Below are 22,392 nucleotides of genomic sequence, written 5' to 3' on the forward strand. Positions count from 1 at the left end.
CAACAGAAGCATGAGTCGACGTTAACGCGGAGAGGTCTTCAAAATGACCTACACACACACTTACTCTCTTAACAAAGAAAGTTATATTATTATGTAATGTATTGATCTTTTTAAACATCTTGCCCATTTTGCTTTTCTGTTAAGCAGCGACTGTGTCAATTTTATAAAAAAGTTAAATAAAAATAAAATAAAATAGAATCCGAGTTCTCTTGCGGAGAAGACATAAAGGACTTCGACTCGTGTTATTGCGTTGGTTTTACTGTTCATCGCACAGAAAGCTGTCGGGTGCCTTCTCAAGATGAAGTGATGTGGAGGTAGTGCTTGTTTTGTGTTGGTTCTATTGTTCATCCGACAGCAGACTGTCAGGGGCCTTCTCACAGATGAAATGATACGGCAACCCACACCACAGATCATCCAGCTGAGCAGAGCGGAAGATCCCGCCGCAGAACTGCCCGCGGTGCTCGTTGCTGGTCGAGTTATCTGGCTGCCCGCCCGACCAGCGCGCGTAGCCCGCCTGCTCTAGAGTTTGCCCTGCAAGATCAAATCAAATAGCAAATTTAAATATTATTTTCGGAATTTGTATGCTGTCGGGAGGTTTTAGAGTTAGACAAAGATAAGTCTGTAACGATTTTGATAACACACGCAGTGCAAGTGTTATTTATACGTCATATTTTCATAAAAGTATAACGTTTGAAATAACACTTGCTCTGCGTGTGCTATCAAAATTGTTGCAGACTTATCTTGGACTAACTCTACGAATTCTTGATCGATGATATATAGGTAAATATTTTATGAATTGACCTTGGACGGTGAGCCATTCTCCATGCTCGTTCCAGTCATGGAAGCCAATAAAGACGATGTCCTTGCCAAACGGCGCTCGGGACTGTAGCTTGCCGACCGGGTTCTTCGCGAACAGCTCCTCCAGGACCTGAAACATAAAATTGGATAAGAAATAAACACAAAAGAGAAAGCAATGTAAGTAAATAAAATAAATAATAATAATAATATTTGGGGACAATCTTACACACAGATCGACCTAGCCCCAAACAAAAAACAACCCTGCAACCCCGCTGCCCTGCTGCCCTGCTGCCCTGCCTGCTGCTATATTATTTTCGTTCGACATCATGTCATAATATTTTTTTTATACCACGTTGGTGGCAATCAAGCATACAGCCCACCTAATGGTAAGCAGTTACCGTAGCCTATGAACGCCTGCAACACCGGAGATATTACACGCGCGTTGCCGACCCTTTAAAAACCTGTACACTCCTTTTCGGGAAAACCTCGAAAATTAGTGCATGATCCATCTCTTCTTGATTATATTTGTATGCCAAATGGCAAAACATAGTGAAACATAAATTATTGTATAAGATCTATATTTAACCTATGTTTACAAATAAATACATTGATTTTGATTTCTGCTGCTGTTGTTAAATAAGAAACGGGATGGAAATTCTAGTGTAAGAGTCGCATGCGCCCGTAACGGACAGAACAAACACCACGAAATAAAAATTTAAAACACATTTTAAAATTGCTGACAACAAATTGTCGGGTTTGTTGTTAAACAAGCTTCGGCAGGGAACCAGACGCACGTGACACCTATGACGTTTTAGTATTTAGTAGGCAAAATGAAACGACTATAACCAAGACAAACGACCATAGCGTTTTCTCTGCTACTCCTTTTGAAAGTTCCATCAGAATAATATGAAAAAAACCCGGTTCGGACTTGGTATTGTATGTTGGTACCTTGGCTTCGGCGCCGCTGTTGATGACGGCTAAATGGCCGCCCTCCGCCGTGCAGGCCATGTGCGCGCGCGACCACGTGCGCGGCACCAGGTGGAACTTGTAGCAGCTGCCCGTGCGCGCGTCAAGCTGGTACTCTGTTGAAGTAACATTGATTAAGATACAGAGGAATAATCGTGAAAAGCGATTTCAATAGAGGGTATGTTAAATAGATATAGAGTGCGGATTATGTAAGTAAGTAGACCAAACACAAATAAAAAATAGTTATTAAAACAATTTGATTTGTTCCCAAAGTTCTGTATTCCGTAAGGAATTCGTATAGGAGGTGCAAGCGCGTACCTCGCCCTTAGAGTTGGTCAAAGACGCCTAGTCTTGGTAAGATGGCATATAGTCGAGAAATTGGAACCGGTTCCGCCGTGGCGGGGTAAAGACGCCAGTTCAAATTCGGCCTTCACCACTGGAGGGCTTCGTCATTTTTTTTTTAATATAAGGCATCTATTTCAGTTTGTTTCATTTAAATTTAACACTGGAAGAAGTTGGGATTTTTCTTGCTAAGCCATGCATATTTAGCACGCTGCATGGTTTAAAACTTTTCTACTTTTTTCCTGCAATCCATCCACAAGTAGCTAGTAAAGAGAGTCGAGATAAGAGAAGAGAAAAAAATGTTTCTGTCGTGACAAAGTTTAGGGCAAAATCTGAAAGATTCCAAAATAACTCACCATTGTCAAAAGTGCCGCAGGCGTTTGTCATCTGGTTGGTGTACTTGCGATAGCAGATGTACGGGTAAGTTTCATTACACCTGACATCAGCCAGCGAACCATCCTTCAGCTGCAGGATGCACTGCTCCGAATCCTGGTCATTGTCAGGCTCACCAGAAGCCCAGTGGTGAGGGATCCTCTCCAAGGGGACTCCTGGAAAGTAGGATTTATATTTATATGTAGGCAGGTATGTGCAGGAGAAAGCCGGAGCCATCCTAAAACTGCAAAATGCACTGCTTCGACTCGTAGTTACGGTATTAGAGGGGCTACCGCAAAAACCAAAATTCGCAAATTGCGGGGATCTTTCTCTTTTACTCCAATGAAGGCGTAGTAACAGAGAAAAATTCCCGCAATTTGCAAACTTCGATTTTCGCGGTTATAGCCCAGCAGCCCAGCAGCATATGATCCTGACCACAAACTAGGACGAAATTTACCGAAATGCCACAGCTCGTTGTCTTCCACTATACCAGCTAAGCGATCACCATGCCTGTAAAAGGAAGCAAGTCGCCTCTGGAAAATGTGGTATGGGTGCCGGTGAAGTCGCAACTAAGCTGGATAAGTTCCAAAATCTCCTTCAATAGAGTGTCTTTGTACAGCAATGAACATACCCTCAATGGATGCGAAGTCTCCTCTAGAGAAGGTGGCGTGGATGCCGGTGAAGATGCCGCAGCCGAGTACGTTGTCTTCCACGAAGCTTTTTAACACATCGGACATCTTTTGAGTCAGCGGAGACGCCAGGGTGCCTCCTGTAAGCAGAACAATTGTATCCTTTAGTTTACAGTTACTATTCTACTCGTATAGAGTCTGTTCGGAAAGGGAACAGTCGTGGCATGTATTGGGCACCAAACATTTCACGACTCTTCTCTTTCCGCACAGACTAGTGTTTACAAATAATAAATAGATTGAAGATTAAATACAAAATATCATACATAGGCTGTTAAGAAAGCTTGTTGGCTCTCCTCAAAATTTCCAAATTACGAGTATATTAAGAATGTTATTATTTTACTTTGGGCATATATTATTTAGGTAAATATTGAATTTTATTTGTATATTGATTTGAACCTCTTTAGTTGACGATTTACGATAACAGTAGGTATTGTTCTTATTTGAAAAATATTTTTTGCATAGGTACTGTCATCGTGTCAAAGGTGACATTCGAAACGATCTCCAAAGTCTCCGGAAATGCTATAGATTATCAAATAAAATACAATAATCTAGGAAAATGGGAGCCTTGTAAGTATTAATTTTTAAATTTATTCGTCATTTTAATGTGTTCATAGTGTTTCGTAGCCAAAATATGGAACTGATCGTTTCGTCATGTTTTCATCCACAATTATTGTGTGACTTTGGTTTATTGACTTCTGTAGGAGGGTAATAATTTTTGTGTAAGTGTGTATATTAGTGTTTAGTTCCTTGGGGCGCTCTACAACCTAAAGAACTTATAAGATTTTAATATCGCTACATTTGTAAAATTATCTGTTGTTGAATTAATTAGGTATTGAAAGCAAGACGGAAGATATATAGGTGCCTCCACGCAACTTACCTATTACTTACTGTTGCACAATGTTGCTCCACAGATGCTCCACAAGGGTTTGTTCCTTGCGGTGTGGATGGCTAATGGGTACGATTGTAGCAGTTTAAATTGTGTGTATGTGGGTACCTTGTTTGTATCGTATGTTCCGTCGAAATCACTACTGGCCGATTTTGGTAGTTACGGTTTAATCGATTAATTTTTATGACGTTGAAGGGAAAGGGTTAAACAAGGTCTCGTTCTAAAACACCATCACTCGTTCCTGTTATAACTAACCACCACTCGTTCCTGTTATAACTAACCACTACTGGTTCCTGTTATAACTAACCACTACTGGTTCCTGTTATATTATAACTAACTTGGCTTTTATCTCTTTACAGATTCGCGCTATTGTGAGTAAACATTTTTATACGTCGCTTTTTTAGCATTAGAAAAAGGTAAACAATCTTGACTTGTCTTTTTATTAAAAAACACCTTTGAAAACTAAATTACAGCAAATAATTTTAAAGCAAAGATATACATTTAGGACATTCTTTTGGTTTCATAAGTAATAGTTAAGCATTTTTTTTTTAACGTTTTTCAATAAAAAGACGTCAAAATTTTACCATTTATCATTTTTCTAAAAAAACAAGGCATCAATTAAATGTATTTTTTGCACCAAAAATGTACATTTATCTTTGACGTTCACTGTATTTGTAATAATTATTAATGTATTTTTTAGTTGTCTAAGTGAATATTTGTACGCCTAACTAAGGTCAAAACATAACTGGAGTACTGACTTGTTACCGGTTTTGAACTGGTTTGGTTACGACCTTGACTTTCTTGTTGGCGACTTTTACTTTATTTGACATGCCCCAAACAACGTGAGTGATCTTCAAGGCCGTAACGAAATCATAAAAAGTTGTTTAATCTGAATCGAGCCCCTGGACATTAAGGGTCCGCAGCGAGCTCGGTTCTCCATACACGTAGTTACGCTCTCATTTTAAAATTACTAGCTAGATTGCTCTAAAACTTTGTACTTACAAATATTTGTGAACACGTTGGCCGCTCTGATATCTAAGCGTGTGCTAGACGGTCGCTGACAAGCCTTCAGACCGTCTGACGTTGGTCTGACCTTGGTAATGTTTGTATGAAATCTTGTTGGACACAACTGTCTACACGGTCCGGGTCCGTCCAGACCAAGGCCACGCGGTCCGAGGGGCTTGTCGGCGACCGTCTAGAAAGGGCTTAACAGCGAGCGCCTAGCGCCTGCACAAACTGCAACATTATCGTTATATGCACAGCCGGGGGAAGGACGAGCGGGCGCCCGCGCGCTTCTGCGGCAGGATCCTGAATATTATCAAAAACAACTGGAGGGGGTGCTTCTCCTTCGTCCTAACTATCATCATTCTCATCGTGCTATGCCAACCGATTATGGTAATCAACGTTTATATTAATAACAAAACTTCCGCAAGACAGAGATAATAGACATATTAAATATATTAAAAACAGGTCACTCACGGGTCTGCGCCGGTCCGCTAACGCGAGCTCCTGATGACACTCCTCGGTACGGAGTGAACATGTCGAGTGTTTTTCGACGTGAGTGACCCGTCTTTGATATATTTAATATGTTTATATTGTTAACTGATTAAGTTTACCTACATCTAATTCAACCGACCGATCAAATACCGCATTGCTTAGAGGATATAACCAAATGGAGACGCCTTGTGATGTCTTATTTACGTAAAGAATATGTATAAAATTTCCTACAAATTTTACAATCCCTTTTTATAGTTTTTTGTAAATAATTTAAACGGTGGCCCATAGCAAAAAACGTTCTATACATAAAATTTTCTACAAATAGATATTACACTTCTTCGCTAGGATCAATACTTCAAAATATATTAAAGTGGGAAAGTTACTTATGCTTAATATGTTCTACATCGTTTTTTTTTTGTTTTTGGTAAATAACTCGTAAACGGTAGCCCATAGCAAAAAATTGTCTTATTTACGTCAAAAATATGTATAAAATTTCCTACAAAATAGATATAATATATAGCATCTCCCAAAAATATCACGTCATACTGACACCGGAGGTAGGACACCCTAGTAGTAGAAATTAAACGAAAAAACAGCCTGCATACCTCGTGAATCTTAACTCTCAAATTTACTTTGAGTTGAGGGCTTTCCAAGTGAATACTGGCACCGTCGGTGATAAAAAAGAGCAAAATTAATAAAAACCTAAATCGGTTAAATATAATGCCTCGAAAAACGTGCAACTTTTACTGAGGTCATGTTAAGCTGGTTTGGATGATCATTTTAGGATGTCCTACCTCCAGTGTCATTTAGACGTGCTATTTTTCGACAACCTGTATATCTATTTTGTAGGAAATTTTATACAGATTTAGACTATGACAATTTTTTGGTATGGGCCACCGTTTACGAGTTATTTACGAAAAATTATTAAAAGAAACCTAACCCCTCGAACGCCCGTGTCAAAAATTTGCTTCTGAATTAATAATCTTGTAATTGTAAATTAAAGTTCAAATTGTTTGTCACGTATACGGGACGTTTAGCTAGAACCCCAAATAGCTCATCAATCACGGAGCGTGACTGAAATTTTATAAAATATCCGGGATCTTTTCAAGTTTTTGGAAACTTTCCGTAACTTCCGCATCTTTAGGTGCATGATGGGTTGAAACAATTAATCTGAAAATATCCACACGTGCATTATCCACACTTTTCATTAAAAAAATGCCCCATTTAGGGTTTATTATTGTAGTAAAATGTTTGCAGGAAGGCAAAAACACGTTGATAGCAATATGGCTGTCGATGTTCGTGTTCATGCTGATCCGGCCCATGGCGGTGGGCGCGAGCGCGCTGTTGCCCATCTTCGCCTGTCCCATGCTGGCGGTGCTGTCCAGTGACGACTGCTGCGGCGCTCTTACTAACGTAACAATCTTATTTAGAACTATAGCCTTTATTAATGTATAGGTAGTTCGGACCATGGCAGTGGGCGCGAGCGCGCTGTTGCCCATCTTCGCCTGTCCCATGCTGGCGGTGCTGTCCAGTGACGACTGCTGCGGCGCTCTTACTAACGTAACAATCTTATTTAGAACTATAGCCTTTATTAATGTAGTTCGGACCATGGCGGTGGGCGCGAGCGCGCTGTTGCCCATCTTCGTCTGTCCCATGCTGGCGGTGCTGTCCAGTGACGACTGCTGCGGCGCTCTTACTAACGTAACCATCTTATTTAGAACTATAGCCTTTATTAATGTAGTTCGGACCATGGCGGTGGGCGTGAGCGCGCTGTTGCCCATCTTCGCCTGTCCCATGCTGGCGGTGCTGTCCAGTGACGACTGCTGCGGCGCTCTTACTAACGTAACAATCTTATTTAGAACTATAGCCTTTATTAATGTAGTTCGGACCATGGCGGTGGGCGCGAGCGCGCTGTTGCCCATCTTCGCCTGTCCCATGCTGGCGGTGCTGTCCAGTGACGACTGCTGCGGCGCTCTTACTAACGTAACAATCTTATTTAGAACTAAGCCTTTATTAATGTAGTTCGGACCATGGCGGTGGGCGCGAGCGCGCTGTTGCCCATCTTCGCCTGTCCCATGCTGGCGGTGCAGTTTTGTCTAGTAACGAGTTAACGACTGCTGTGGCTGTCTTATTAACCTAACTACTTACTCTATTTTAAACTAGCCTTCGTTAGCGAATCTATTCAAGTTTTCGTCACTTTGAAATCAATAGTTGCATTAAAAAAATCATTTCTTAAAAGAACAATATCCCCAAAATTAAAAAAAAAGAAAAATGGTAAAATTCACCGATTCAGGCAAAGTTCGACCTTGCAATCATTTGGAACACCGATCCAATAGCTCTTAACTAACCCACCTACACTGAAGCAAACCAAAAGTGTGCGAATCATTCCATTCCTTCCTTTTGTTTACACGCCTCTAACGTGGGGTGGTTGTAATATCGTTGTAGAGGTATCTGCTTGATAAAAAACAACTAGGTATATCCGTTTCACACCATTTCCGCTGGCCTTTTGATCATAAAAATGCCACGCGTCGCTCGGCCATGTAAATCACGCTCAGCCGTCAATTTCCTATTTCCCGGCATGTATTATTATGTTTCCAGGAGAACATAATGTTGTTCTTTCTCGGCGGATGGCTACTTTTATTGCTGAACAACTGCGGCATGGACAAGAGGATTGCCTGCCTGTTTCTGTCTGCCGGAGATAAGAACACGTTTACGCCGCTTAAGTAAGTTACTTCAACACATGGTGGTCAATATGAACTTTCTCGGCGGATGGCTGTGCTAAACATATGGTGCTAAACAACTGCGCTGCGGCATGGACGAGAGGATTGCCTGCCTGATTATGTCTGCTGGAGATAAGAACACGTATACGCCGCTTAAGTAAGTTACTTCGAGTCATAAATGGTGGTCAATATGAACATTATGTACTAAACAACTGCGGTATGAACGGGAAGATTGCTTGCTTGTTCATGGCTTCAGGAGATCAGGACAAGTATATGCTGCTTAACTAAGTTACATCGAGTCATAAATGGTGGTCAATATGAACATTATGTACTAAACAACTGCGGCATGAATGGGAAGATTGCTTGCTTGTTCATGGCTTCAGGAGATCAGGACAAGTATATGCTGCTTAACTAAGTTACATCGAGTCATAAATGGTGGTCAATATGAACATTATGTACTAAACAACTGCGGCATGAACGAGAAGATTGCTTGCTTGTTCATGCGGCTTGAGGAGATCAGGACAAGTATATGCTGCTTAAGTAAGTTACATCTAGTCATAAATGGTGGTCAATATGAACATTCTCGGCGAATGGCTGTGCTGTGCTAAACAACTGCGGCATGGACAAGAGGATTGCCTGCCTATTTCTGTCTGCAGGAGATAAGGACAAGTACTTACATGCTGTTTAAGAAAGTTGCCGTAAAACCACCCAGCTATAGTCCATAAGCTCCCAACTTGGATCCAAAATTAACTCAAATATTTTCGTTCAGGTGTCACTTAGTATTATTTGAATGTCGGGGTTCTAAGGTAAAAATATTTGTACCGAAAGTAGAAGAAAATACTCAGACATACCAAAAAAATATATTTGTACCCATTGATACTTAACCTTTTGAATGCCATCAAGAACACCCAAACTCGTAACAATTAGTGCCAACGATTGTTAAAAGTTTATTTTCAGATTGCTCTTAAAGTCCTGTATGGCTGCTTTCTGCATTTCGGCGATTGCTGAAAGGGATTTAACAACACAAGCAATAATGACCTATGTTATAGAGGCTCTAGAACCTCTTAAGGTATGTGCGTGGAATTTGCCGGCCGAAGTATTTTACAGATGGTGCCAGCATAGCTTTTACCTGACAGTCCTACGAACAAAACCATAGAAACAGCCTAAACCTATGCTGGCGCCATCTATACAAACCTTTGACAGTGGCCAATCCGATTTGGTCAATCACAACAAGACTAAAAGCTTCTACGATAGATAATTGCTGGCTAAGTAGGAGCAACGTATTCAATCGATCGACCAATGCGATTATCGGTTATGTTTAGAGATGAAAAGGCCATAAGAACTGCATTTATTGACTGGTTAAAGCTTATTTTTGTATTAAGACCTTGCTGGACACGAGAATCTCATTATTCTTTATATTGAGTCTGGCGTACCTAGTGTTTAACATAGTGTTAAAAGTTAGTAAGTTTTATACAGGTTTGTATTAACACCCTTGGTGGACACTAGACGCCTGTAGGCGTAATCCCATTGTTCTTTTTATTGTGTCTGGCGTACCTAGTGTCCAGCATAGTGTGATTGTGTCTGGCGTGCCTATACTGTCCAGCATACTGTTAAGTTAGTGAGTTTTATACAAAGTTTTTAATGCGGTTTAAGAAGCACTCATCGTAAACAATGAAACCGTCACGTTCGGTTATTTATTTATTTTATTATTGCGTTATACTTGTTTTATTCTTAACTATATCAAATATTAAATTGTTGTTGTAGGGAGTGAAAAATGAAGTTAATTACGTGGAGTTAACGAACATTTTGTGCAACTCTGTAGCTATATCTTCCCTTCTCGGTAAGTCATTTCATTATAAAGTCGATTAACTTTGCCGTATAGATAAGTACATAAGGAAACTAAATGGCATAGTTAATTTTTGTAATTTTTTTTCATTGATTCAAACAAACAATTGAAAACGATTTATGATATACACACACAACCATGAAAGTTTAATCAGTTTTTTTTTACTTTTAGGTAGTATGTGCATGGTGCATGCATCTCTTACAACGTTACAGCTTAGGTCACTGTATGCCGAGTAAGTTATTTTTACTCGTAATGTAAATATATCTATGTAGGTATAGTCTAGAAATCAGAAATCAGAAACATTTATTGTTCAAACTGTGTAGGTACAAGAAGTATAGCTAGGTACATTTTTTTATGGGTATCAACAGTTTTACCCTTTTCGGGCATACAATTTGTTTTATCTTAAACTAAGTAATCTTAAACTAAATTTTAATACATTTAGGTTTACAGAGTTATAAAATTATTTTAGGTTATAGAAGACTTTGTCTATTAAAAAGTTTTTTAAGCATCTTTTAAACATATTTAAAAAAGAATAAATAAGTGTGATAGACCTAGACTACGTACTAGATGAAAATTAAGAAAAGGGCTAACGCAAGATACAAGTTTTTACACGTTTCAATCAAAGGCAAACCATGAAAAGTTCAGATGGAAACTAGTTGGACCATGTTTGCAAGGGCAGACAGACTCAAATGTTAGTTATGTACAGTAATACCCCACTCTACGAGACTCCGTTATGCTCGGTTTCGCTTTAATGCGAATTTCAAACGCGGGTTTCTGAGGTAAGCCATTTTCGCCAGTTAAAAAAAGCGGAAAGTTTATAAAATGTAGGCGCGAAGGAGTTCCTTAGAAAATTTGAATTTCGCGCCTTTTTCTTTGGTTGCGGAAATCCCCGCTTTCTCTGACCATTCTGTTTAGAAAAATTACAGAGTTGGGGATTCCCCGTCAATCCCGATATGTTTCCTTTTATATGTTTTACTATTTTTTATAATTTTTTTGAAATCGACAGCCTGCCGCTGGATCTGTAGGACGTGTCCACTCTTTACTTGTAACTTTCAGACCTACAGTAAAGGACACGGAGTTTCCCGACGTGTTTAACTTTCTCAACTACAGCGCCTACGCCGTCCCTACCGTTCTTGTCATGTTCATACTTAACACAATATATGAGGCAGTCTTAGTCAAGCAGTAAGTATTCCTTAAGATTCGAGGCATTTTTGATCTGCAAGTATGTGACAACTACAGCGCCTACGCCTAACCTACCGTTCTTGTCATGTTCATACTTAACACAATATATGAGACAGTCTTGGTCAAGCAGTAAGTATTCCTTAAGATTCGAGGCATTTTTGATCTGCAAGTATGTGACAACTACAGCGCCTACGCCTAACCTACCGTTCTTGTCATGTTCATACTTAACACAATATATGAGGCAGTCTTGGTCAAGCAGTAAGTATTCCTTAAGATTCGAGGCATTTTTGGTCTGCAAGTATGTGAGACGTACGCCTAACCTACCGTTCTTGTCATGCAATAAATGAGGCAGTTTTGGTCAAGCAGTAAGTATTATTTTAGAGGCATTTCCGTTCTCGAACTCTCTGGTCTGCTGGTAATTATCAACTACACCGCCTATGCCGTCCGTCCGTGATGAATTAAATAATATTTGATGATTGATCTTTAGTAGTTATGGTTTTCCCTATTCTTACTGAGTGCTACTATATTGCACACAGCTGAAACTTTGCTTATAAGTAACGAGTATTTTTTTCTGTTAGGTTGGCGGCAAAGAAACCAATGAGTCCTTTAAGTAGAGAAAAATTACAAAAAGCTTTCGCCAAAAATAAAAAGGATCTTGGACCTTGGACTACACATCAAATGGTAATTCCTTGAAACTATTTTAAGGTGGGCACTGGGAGCCCCACTTAAATATTTATTTTATTCTGTTTTTAGTAATTTGTTGTTATAGCGGCCACAGAAATACATCGTCTGTGAAAATTTCAACTGTCTAGCTATCACGGTTCATGTGATACAGCCTGGTGACAGACGGACAGACAGACAGACAGACAGCAAAGTCTTAGTAATAGGGTCCCGTTTTTACCGTTTGCGTACGGAACCCTAATAAAAAATGACCCACATACTTGACATAGCGCTTGGCATGAAAATGTAAGCATGGTCCGACACTGATACATTTTGGGGTTTCTTGATTGCAGGTTTCCACGTTTTTCCTGGTTCTTATCTTGGCCTGTTTCTTCACCCGCTGGTCTCCTTGGCTGAAAATGGGCTGGGCCACCTTCCGTCAGTACGGCGGTGAAGCCCCAGATTTGTGCGGGTAAGATCTTTATCTCTGGTTAAAGAAAGTTAAGAAGTCCCCAGTTGGCTTGGCTGAGGTTGGGATGAGCGCGAAGTTAAGAGATGGCGCCCGGAAGTCAGCCAATAGCAATGGTTGTTTTTACTAAATTAATCGTATGGCATATTAACATAAACATTTCAAATGTGGCATAGTTATAGTTTAGTATAGGCATAGAGTAACTTATACTAGAGCGGTACTGTCATAGTAAATTTTGTAACCCCAGTAAATTCACTGCCATCTGTCGACACACTTTAAAACTAAAAATGAAGATTTATAAAAATACGATATTTAAATATAAATAAATGATTTTTTTTATTTGCATTAATTATTTTTTTGATTTTGACCCATGTTCTTTCACTGATATGCGTTAAAATTGTTAAATAACAAACGAAACCGTCAACGCCATCTATACGACTGTAGGCCAAAACTAGTAGCGCCCTCTGAACGAGAATCAAATTTTCTTGATTTTCGAGGCACGTTTTTTCCTTAAACTGTATCTATCTATTACGGAGTTATATCTATCTTTGGTATTGTGGGAGGCCGAATTTGCAAGTTTGACTCGAGTCCTCACTAGGTGGCGTTAGTAGTAGCTGTTTTGGAAATTTTTCGTTTTTTTTGGTTCACAATTAACGCTTATATCCTTAAAATCTGAAATAACGTTTTTTGTCACATTTGAGTAATTTGGTATTAGTTTCTAAAGTTTGCGTCATGTGCGGAAGTTTGCATTATGTAAAACCTAAAGATTATTTTTGTTTTTATTCTTGCCCTTGCTTTGGCTTATCAGGCCATTTTTTAATCAATTTTTTTATTCCAGGGTAAAGGATGCCACTACAGCAGCTATATTCGTTGTTATTTTACATTTTCTGCCAAAGTCGCTTAATTTCTTAAAAGTATGGATGGTCAAAAGTAAGTGTTATTTAAGAATACAGCGGAGGTATCATGGTCGCATTTTTATCACCTGTCATGTCATGCGTCACTTTTGCACTTGCATACTTATTAGAACGTGAAAGGCATGATGACAGATGATAAAAAACCGTCCACAAATATTTGTTCTCGATTATGGATGTATAAGGTCAATGTGGGTCAGTTTTTCAGACTTTACAGGTGAAAGCTCGAGTCCTTTTTACTTGTTAGAGACCCGAGTCCTCTGTAGAGTCCTTTTCAGATATACTCTTAATTTATTTACATAAATATTCAAAATTTAATTAGTCTTCATATAAAACTTAATGTGTAAGATACGTACACAGATCATACAATAACGCCTTTACTGTGAATAAGAGAAACACCTATAAGAATAAGTCCATATTCGGCGGCTTGAGTCTTTTTGAGTTGCACTTAAAATATACTTTTATTGAGTCTTTTTAATAATTAGACTCTGAGCCTAGTAAAAACGAGTAGAGTTTTACAAATTTAGACTTAAAAGACAACATCAACTGTAACTACAGCATCAGAACAATTAGGGTCTCAAAAGTATGCATCAGGGAAACTAATATCCGTATTAACTATAGACACAAAATAAATTTAATCATGTGATCAATTATATTATATAACTAAAGATAGGTTATACTCATACATAACGAGCACAAAAATACTTTCATATTTATTTCTATAACACCTATGAAGAAATCTGTTATTTTAGATTAATTTTCACATTTCCTTCATCTTTGTTTTTTGCTTTTCAGTTTTTTTGGCGGTAATTTTTTTTTTTAGTTTTTAGTATTTTTTAGGTATAATATCGTTGGATGGGATAAGATAAATATTTATATCCTTTTTCAGGGCACGGAGATTTGCCACAGATGAAAGTAGAGTCTGGAATATTGTTCTGGAAGTTTGTGGATAAGAATACCGATTATTCGCTGTTCCTAGTTTACGGTGTGTTTTTATCTTTTTATCGATCGATGTACCTATATGTCGGTAGCTGATTGTAATACCAGATCACGAACTTCCTAGGCATATCGTGAAATTTGAAAATCATTGCAATGTCTCGTTCTCTTAGTCAACGAGGCCCCGCTAGGCGGGGCTCCTATTTCTGGGTAATTTACCCTTCGGACATCTGAAGCAACCTAATGAATCTATCTTCCCTATCTATTGGTTTAATGTGACTACCGTCAAAACATTATACAGCAATTTCAGGACGATTTTACGATCGGGCGCCGACATACATGTATGGCATATACATTTTTACCAAACTGCCAAAGGAGGAGGGTAATGTTTTTAGGTTAGGGGTCTGAAATCATAAAAATTTAGTCTTCATACTATTGTTGATTTGAACTTTAGTATAACATCTGACTTTTTTGTCATTTCAGGGTAAAGTTGTGCCGTTCTCGAGAACGTTCTCCGGTATTTACTATGGAAAATATTCTCGAGCGACAACATTTTCCATACAAAACTGAGAGCGTGCTCGAGAACGGCACAACTTTATTTCAGGGTTGCTCTTATAACAAAAGTTGCTCAAATTAATCATAACCTGTTATATTTATTTATACTCATGGACAAATTTAGAGGAACGCAAAAAAAAGGTTTAATTAGTAATTACCTACTAACATTAAATCATTCAATCATTAAATCAGTAATAACTAGATTAAATACAGCACCTAAAGTATATTCAAAACATCAAACATCATTTAACATTTTTTTTGCGTTCCTTTAAATTTGTCCATGAGTGTATCTATCTATGTATCTTTAATTAATTGCAAATTTTTAAATAAAAAATTGTTTTTACAGGCGCCGGTTCCATAATTTATAAAGCCATCTTCAAGACGGGCCTCGCCGACGGCATACCCAACAGTGGCGGTAATTCCATCACGGGCATGCCCTGGTACGGGGGCATCTTCATCGTGGTGCTCGTGTCTGTGGTCTTCGGGAGTATTATGACGGGCATGGCGGCGCAGGCTTGCCTCATGCCTCTTATGCTGGCTATGGTAAGGTGAAGCCGTCGTACATGGGCTGGTGCGGGGGGGGGGGGGGGGGAATCTTCTTTGTCCCGGTGTTTGTGGTCTTTGGGAGCATCGTGACGGGCATGGCGGCGCAGGCTTGCCTCAAGTCTCTTATGCTGGCTATGGTAAGGTGAAGCACTCCGACATGGGCTGGTACGGGGGGATCTTCATTGTCCCGGTGTCTGTGGTCTTTGGGAGCATCGTGACGGGCATGGCGGCGCAGGCTTGCCTCAAGTCTCTTATGCTGGCTATGGTAAGGTGAAGCACTCGTACGTGGGCTGGTACGGGGGGATCTTCATTGTCCCGGTGTCTGTAGTCTTTGGGAGCATCGTGACGGGCATGGCGGCGCAGGCTTGCCTCAAGTCTCTTATGCTGGCTATGGTAAGGTGAAGCACTCCGACATGGGCTGGTACGGGGGGATCTTCATTGTCCCGGTGTCTGTGGTCTTTGGGAGCATCGTGACGGGCATGGCGGCGCAGGCTTGCCTCAAGTCTCTTATGCTGGCTATGGTAAGGTGAAGCACTCGTACGTGGGCTGGTACGGGGGGATCTTCATTGTCCCGGTGTCTGTAGTCTTTGGGAGCATCGTGACGGGCATGGCGGCGCAGGCTTGCCTCAAGTCTCTTATGCTGGCTATGGTAAGGTGAAGCACTCCGACATGGGCTGGTACGGGGGGATCTTCATTGTCCCGGTGTCTGTGGTCTTTGGGAGCATCGTGACGGGCATGGCGGCGCAGGCTTGCCTCAAGTCTCTTATGCTGGCTATGGTAAGGTGAAGCACTCGTATCTACATGGGCTGGTACGGGGGGATCTTCATTGTCCCGGTGTCTGTGGACTTTGAGAGCATCATGACGGGCACGGCGGCGCAGGCTTGCCTCATGCTGGCTATGGTAAGGCGAAGCTATCGTACATGGGCTGGTGCGGGACATCTTCATCATCGTCCTGGTGTCTGTGGTGTTTGGGAGCATCATAACGGGCATGGCGGCGCAGGCTTGCCTCATGCTAGCTATGGTAAGGTGAAGCCATCGTACATGGACTGGTACGGGAGGGATCTTCATTGTCCTGGTGTCTGTGATGTTTGAGAGCATCATGACGGGCATGGCGGCGTAGGCTTGCCTCAGGCCTCTTATTTTGGCTATGGTGAGGTGAAGCCATCGTGGTAAGTAGGTACCAAACAGTGTGTCTCCGTTAAAACTTTCTCTAAATATAAGTAAGGGAAATTTCATAGATCAGAGCTGTGCTTAGTGCAACTGGCCTTTTGGCTTTCTTCTAGCATGCCTTTAGGGCCGGTACAGATGGACTGCAACCCGACTGCAACTTGTATGGGAACTTGGACGCCGACGTTGCAGTTGACGTGCAGTCGGCGCCGGCGTGCAGTTCTCATACAAATTGCAGTCAGGTTGCAGCCCGGCCGCAGCGGCCCTTAGCCGCCGCCGCCAGCCGGAGGCGGTATAGCCAAATAGTTGTAATTTAGATTGAAATTATTGCATAGATTACAGGGTATCTGAAGGAGTCCAAACTTGGTATGTTTTGAAAATTATTTTTATTTTAATTTAAAACACGTGACTGAAATGTAATGATGTGATATGTTTTTAGAACCGGCTCAGGATGTCCTTTCATTTAGTATCACACACGATAGGTTTCTAAACTAAAATATATTTTTATCCATACAAAAAAAGATGACGTCATAACTCCTCTCCTTTTTATTTAATTTTTTAGTGCTTCGGGTCAAATTGATTTATATGGACTAAAGATCAATCGTGCCGATTTTCATAGCTTTAACACCATTTGCAGCCTTTTTTGGCGAACCGCTATCACTATTAGAAATAAATACATTTGCCGGTTGATTTTTCCTTTTGTTAATACGTTAATGTCTGTACATGAATACTGCAGATTCTGCCATCTGCAGTATTCATGTACAGTCGAAGGCAAAAATATCGATCGAGACAAATGGCTCAAAAATATGTGAACACGACTTTATTGTCTAATTAAGGTATAAGAGCTTAGGTACAGATATTTTTGAAACTGGGAATGTATATATATTTATGCCCTTGACTACTTAATGGTCTGTTACAGGCGATGACGGGGCAGGGCAAGTGGCCCGGACGGCGGAACCTGGTGGCGCTGGGCGTAGGGCTGGGCACGGGGCTGGGCTTCTGCCTGCCGTTTGAGCACACGCCCAGCGCCTTGGTCAGCAAGACGGCTAAGGTGGAGCTTAAGAAGCAGGTGACTTTGAAAATATTCGAGTTAATCGACATTAAAAACATACAATCACAAATTTTCACAAGCATCTGCCGAGAAAATCGAGAAATGTGACGCTTCTCTTTGTGTCTCCCTATCGCTCTTCCATATTAGTGTGACAGTGACAGTTGCGTTTCAGTTGGTTATGCCATACATGAAACCCCTGGTCGCTCGGTTTTATGTCTGTAACTACTTGTATATACTATGTCTATGGGTTATCACAATAAAAACAACCATCGTATATCTTGTAAAAATCAACCTTATTTATGTATGAATATGGTTCATTGTGGCTATTAACTTGTGATAGTAATTGCCCGTGTGGTGCCGGGTAAGAATAGCACCCCCCCCCCCCCTCTCTTTCCGTGAGTGTCGTAAGAGGCGACTTAAGGAAAATCCGGTGGATGGGCAGCAGCGTCCTCCGAGAACTACCTCCATCAAACTGCGGTCGCCAACCCGCCTACCAAGCGTGGCGACTACGGCAATCCCCCCCAAGGGATAAAAACAAAAATGCAGACACAAATAAAACCCAGACCCCTAGTCCCCGGCAGCCCCGCTATTCCTGGCTCCGGTAGCGGCCAGGGTAATGGCGGGGCAGGGGGTGCTACAGTGAATCACCGGCAGAGGCCCGGCTACCATAACCGACGACCCTTGGCCCTGGCAACATACAACTGCCGTACGCTGCGGACCGACGAAAAGTTATTAGAACTGGAGGAAGAATTAAGCAGGTTACGTTGGGGAATCATAGGGTTATCGGTAGGTCTCCAACGAGGTGGAGCGACGACCTGGTGAAGGTCGCAGGAATTCGGTGGATGCGAGCGGCACAGGATCGGTCGGAGTGGCGAGCCTTGGGGGAGGCCTATGTCCAGCAGTGGACGTCTATCGGCTGACATGATGATGAGGATGATGAGTAATTAGCGAGTTTTGGTTGACACCTGACGATTTGTCAAATGCTGACAAAATCTGTCACATTTGTTTCATTTCATTTTGTTTGTTTTCATTTGTTTGTTTTAAGTCATTGAACCTCACTTTACGAAAGCAAGTTTGCTCAAACTGAAACGGATACCCTTCGCACTCGTTCAATCTATTATCATAGTAATATTGTTACAGATAATGTACTCCATCGCGAGCTCAATAATCTGCATGATCGTGCTCTGGCTGAGCCTCTGTTTCTACGCGCCCGTGCTGTGGGACCCTGAGGACAAGGGCATCTTGTCCCAGGTTGTTCCTGGAGGCGCCACCACTGAGGCGACAGGTGGCGAGGAGGCACCCAGCATTTAAGACAATTGAAGTGTATAGACTCCAAAGGTTTCGTCACACTGCACGGCTGTTAAAGCGCGTCGCGCGCTTAAACTCCGCGTGGACTACAGGGTGCCTAGCCAACGTGACAAATCGCTTGCGCTACGAAAACGAAACTGTGTCTATCATTCTTCCATATTAGTGCGACAGTGACAGTTGCATTTCGTTCGCCACGGAGTGTAAAAAACGATTGGCATGTTGGCTACGCATCCAGATGTGAAATTGCAGCTAGTTTCCTAAAAATTCAGAAAAGTTCTCGGTAATTTGAAGATAATTTTACAGGAAACAAATGATTTTTTTATCCCGGATATGGACAATTTAGATACAAAAATATGAGGTCCGAAAATTTTCCAAGTGAAAATTTACAATTTGGAAACTTTCCGATGGCACATCAGGATGCCTAGCCAAGATATCAATCGTTTGCGCCTTAGCGCACGATACGATCATCTCTATCTATCACTCTTCCATATTAGTGCGACAGAAACATTGGTGTGATGACAGAGCGTAAACGATTAGCATCTTGGCTAGGCACTCAGTAGCGTGGACGCATCCGCGCCTGAAAGCAAGTATTCTATAGATACGACAAGGTAATATTAACTATGCCAAGTCTCGGAATGTTCTTATGGAACTTATAGTAGTAGTAGCAAAGAAAGCGTTATTAATGTTATTATCTTTTCGTCCTTATCACAGTTTAACTTTTGCTGTTTGCCTTTCTAAAAAGTCTTGTGCCACGTCAAAATGGTATAGGTACAGACGCCATCAGATATATAGGAACTGCTAAGGTGCTCACAAATATCTGAACACGCCTCTATTCTCAAGGCGTTAGAGTGCGTGTTCAGAATGTTCAGATATTGTGAACACCTCGGCCGCTCCGATATATCTGATGGCGACTGTACGTCTTGTTGTTCCCAAAGCTTGGTAGGCAACAATGAACCCGACTAAATTACCTACGTAATCGAATTTAAACTGTTGTGAGACATACTAATATTAAATCATTTTACGGTTTAGACTCACTTGTTTTAGTCACTCGCGCGACATGTTTCGGAGAGCCTAGGTCTCCTTTCTCAAACACTAATAGTGCGAGCAGCGTTCACGACGACCATGTGTTGCGTACTGCCGCTGCGCGCGCGCCGAGAAAACCGGTTGGGGGAGGTCTTGCGCTATCGTTGTAGGCGGGCACAGTGGTGTGTTTGGGTTTGGGCTACAAGTGTTAGGTGACTGCGAATGCGACTATTACATTTATCCCGGTAAACCTTAGTTATATTTTTTTATTTATATATGGAGGGAGTCAAATGATCAGGGGCGTAGCTAGAGGAAATGGCGCCCGGGGCAGACACCAAATTTGCGACCCCCCAAACGTAGCCTGTAGACCCCCGTTCGACGCAGCGGGAACATTCAATGTTTTTGAAAATATTTTTTTATTTTTCGCCCGTTTTGGCGCCCCCCCTTGGACAGCGCCCGGGGCACGTGCCCCCCCCCCCCCCCAGCCCCCCTAGTTACGCCACTGCAAATGAAGCGTAGGTTACTAGTTTAATTGGTTATTGCATTAAAATATGTACCTAATTAAAATTACGCGTTTCTATTTTTCTATTTATAACATTTATAAGGCAGTTCTATAGAAATACTTAGGGACAGTCAGCAGCAGAAGTTGCGAAGTGGGCGAGGTGTTCAAAATGATCTTGACGCGACTTTATTGATTGTTAAGAGAATAAGAGCGTGTCAAGACTGTCAAGGTAATTATGAACACCTCGCCCGCTTAGCAATTTCTGCTGCCTCAGACGGTACTGAAAGCAAAGCTGTCTCCTGTCTCTGTCGCGTAATATACGTTCTAGCGGTGACATGGAACGTACGGAATCCACTCGCGTCAAAAAATGTACGAGGAATTTACGAAATTGTACGATTACGAGAAAACGATGATCAATCTGTCACCGCTATTTAACTGTTGTAGTCGAATTTTCAACTGTCTTGTGAATCACGCTATGTTGTTAATTAACGTACAATTTCGTACATTTCTCGTACATCTGATTCACAAGAAAGTTGAAAACTACTACAACACAACATACTGAAATAGATAGCGCCCGCCAGAAAGCATGCTTCCTAGCGGTGATATATTTTTTTAGCGTACAATTTCGTACATTTATCCTACCGTCTCGTATGTACTTGATGTGAATTTGAATTCCGTACGATACCATGTCATCGCTAGAGACTAGAGTTATAGAGAGAGATTTAACTACGCCACGCTACAGACTACAGACTTACCTTCGAGATGGCACCGTAGACGGGCGTCATTCCAGTTAGCAGGTATACGGTGCAGCTTGAGCCAGCCGCCGGCGTCCGGGTAGTCCACGTAGTCACTGCGGTACCGCTTGCATTCTACTGCAATAGACAACCCAGTTAGTTAACTTAGCTTGTGCTTAACACACATAAAGTTAATACATAACACTACGGGACCAACCCCGAAATCGTGAAAAATATGCTAGCCCATAGATAAGTTTTTGGGAAAAATTTCATTTTCGGTACATGCTTTTATCGAGACAATTCTAAATACCCCAAACACAGGTTTGAGTCATTTTCAATTTAGAGCAGTTCAAAGTCAACTGTGCATTGTCAAATTTATGAACGTTTTCTAATAATTTGTTAGACCACTCACAAAGCCCTTTCATTTGGTACCCGACAGGGTATGTTTTAAAGAAAATAAAAATAAAAGTTTGTACTGCCGACTTTATGACGTCACAGCCATTACCCCCACTATTTTCGCGCTTATAATCTCATATATTTGTGTTCAGGCTATTACACTGAATGCATCGATACCATATTTCCCCATATGACCCATATCTGAGATGACATGAGCGAAATGTACGTAACCTCAAACCAGTTCGGCCACTACTTGTAAAAACAGCGACAACTGATAGACGTTGTGTGAAACAATTGGAATTTAAAGCTATATTTATTGTAATTCGTTCAGGATGATCTACCTAATCACCACACCCTCTTACTAATTATAATAGAAATACAGCATTTAATAATTATTAAACCAATACTATCAGTTCATTACTCACCTAGAGAAGTTGCAGCCACCAGCAGAAACAATGCTGTCACCTTCATTTTAACACTTCAATAACATTCACAACCGTATTGCACTCAAACCACTTCAAAACTTTGTTAAATACAGAAATACAGAGTGGAGCCTGAAACGATCAAAAATTTTACGACGGGTGGTTCCTTAGTAGTACCTATCTCCTCGTTTTGCTCAGTATTTTCAACAGAATATTTTTTTTCCTATCTGGAACATCCGAAACCAAAAGTATCTTTGAACATTGGGCACTTGGGCAGAATACGGAAGTTCAATCAACGATATTTCCAGTTATCTTATAAAGGTTTATGATTTTAATTGGCCAATACGGATAAAATACTAAAATACGATTGATATTTTGTGTACTATTATTTATTACGAATGTTGATATTACAAT

At 41.0% G+C, this 22,392-nt stretch overlaps 1 protein-coding gene across 1 annotated transcript; it reads right to left on the reverse strand.

The window, feature by feature from the left end:
* Window positions 1–91: 91 nt before the first annotated feature.
* LOC134744010 (hemolymph lipopolysaccharide-binding protein-like) lies at window positions 92–22,104 on the reverse strand. The gene is made up of 7 exons (XM_063677642.1): window positions 21,982–22,104; window positions 21,182–21,298; window positions 3,110–3,247; window positions 2,463–2,654; window positions 1,747–1,880; window positions 802–928; window positions 92–531 (listed from the first exon to the last, which is right to left on the reverse strand). The coding sequence occupies exons 1-7, from the start codon at window positions 22,025–22,027 to the stop codon at window positions 338–340; spliced, it is 948 nt and encodes a 315-aa protein (XP_063533712.1). The 5' UTR covers window positions 22,028–22,104; the 3' UTR covers window positions 92–337.
* Between the last annotated feature and the right edge of the window lie 288 nt (window positions 22,105–22,392).

The sequence above is a fragment of the Cydia strobilella genome, chromosome 9 (genome assembly GCF_947568885.1).
Source record: "Cydia strobilella chromosome 9, ilCydStro3.1, whole genome shotgun sequence".
Lineage (NCBI taxonomy): Eukaryota > Metazoa > Arthropoda > Insecta > Lepidoptera > Tortricidae > Cydia > Cydia strobilella.

What these genes read in the sequence shown, in the direction of transcription:
- LOC134744010 (XM_063677642.1), bottom strand. Translation starts at nt 22,027, where the DNA reads ATGAAGGTGACAGCATTGTTTCTGCTGGTGGCTGCAACTTCTCTAG. An exon ending in ACAGCGGCGCCGAAGCCAAG is followed by an intron (nt 929 to 1,746) that starts GTACCAACATAC and finishes TTTATGTTTCAG; the next exon opens with GTCCTGGAGGAGCTGTTCGC. An exon ending in AGAATGGCTCACCGTCCAAG is followed by an intron (nt 532 to 801) that starts GTCAATTCATAA and finishes TTGATCTTGCAG; the next exon opens with GGCAAACTCTAGAGCAGGCG.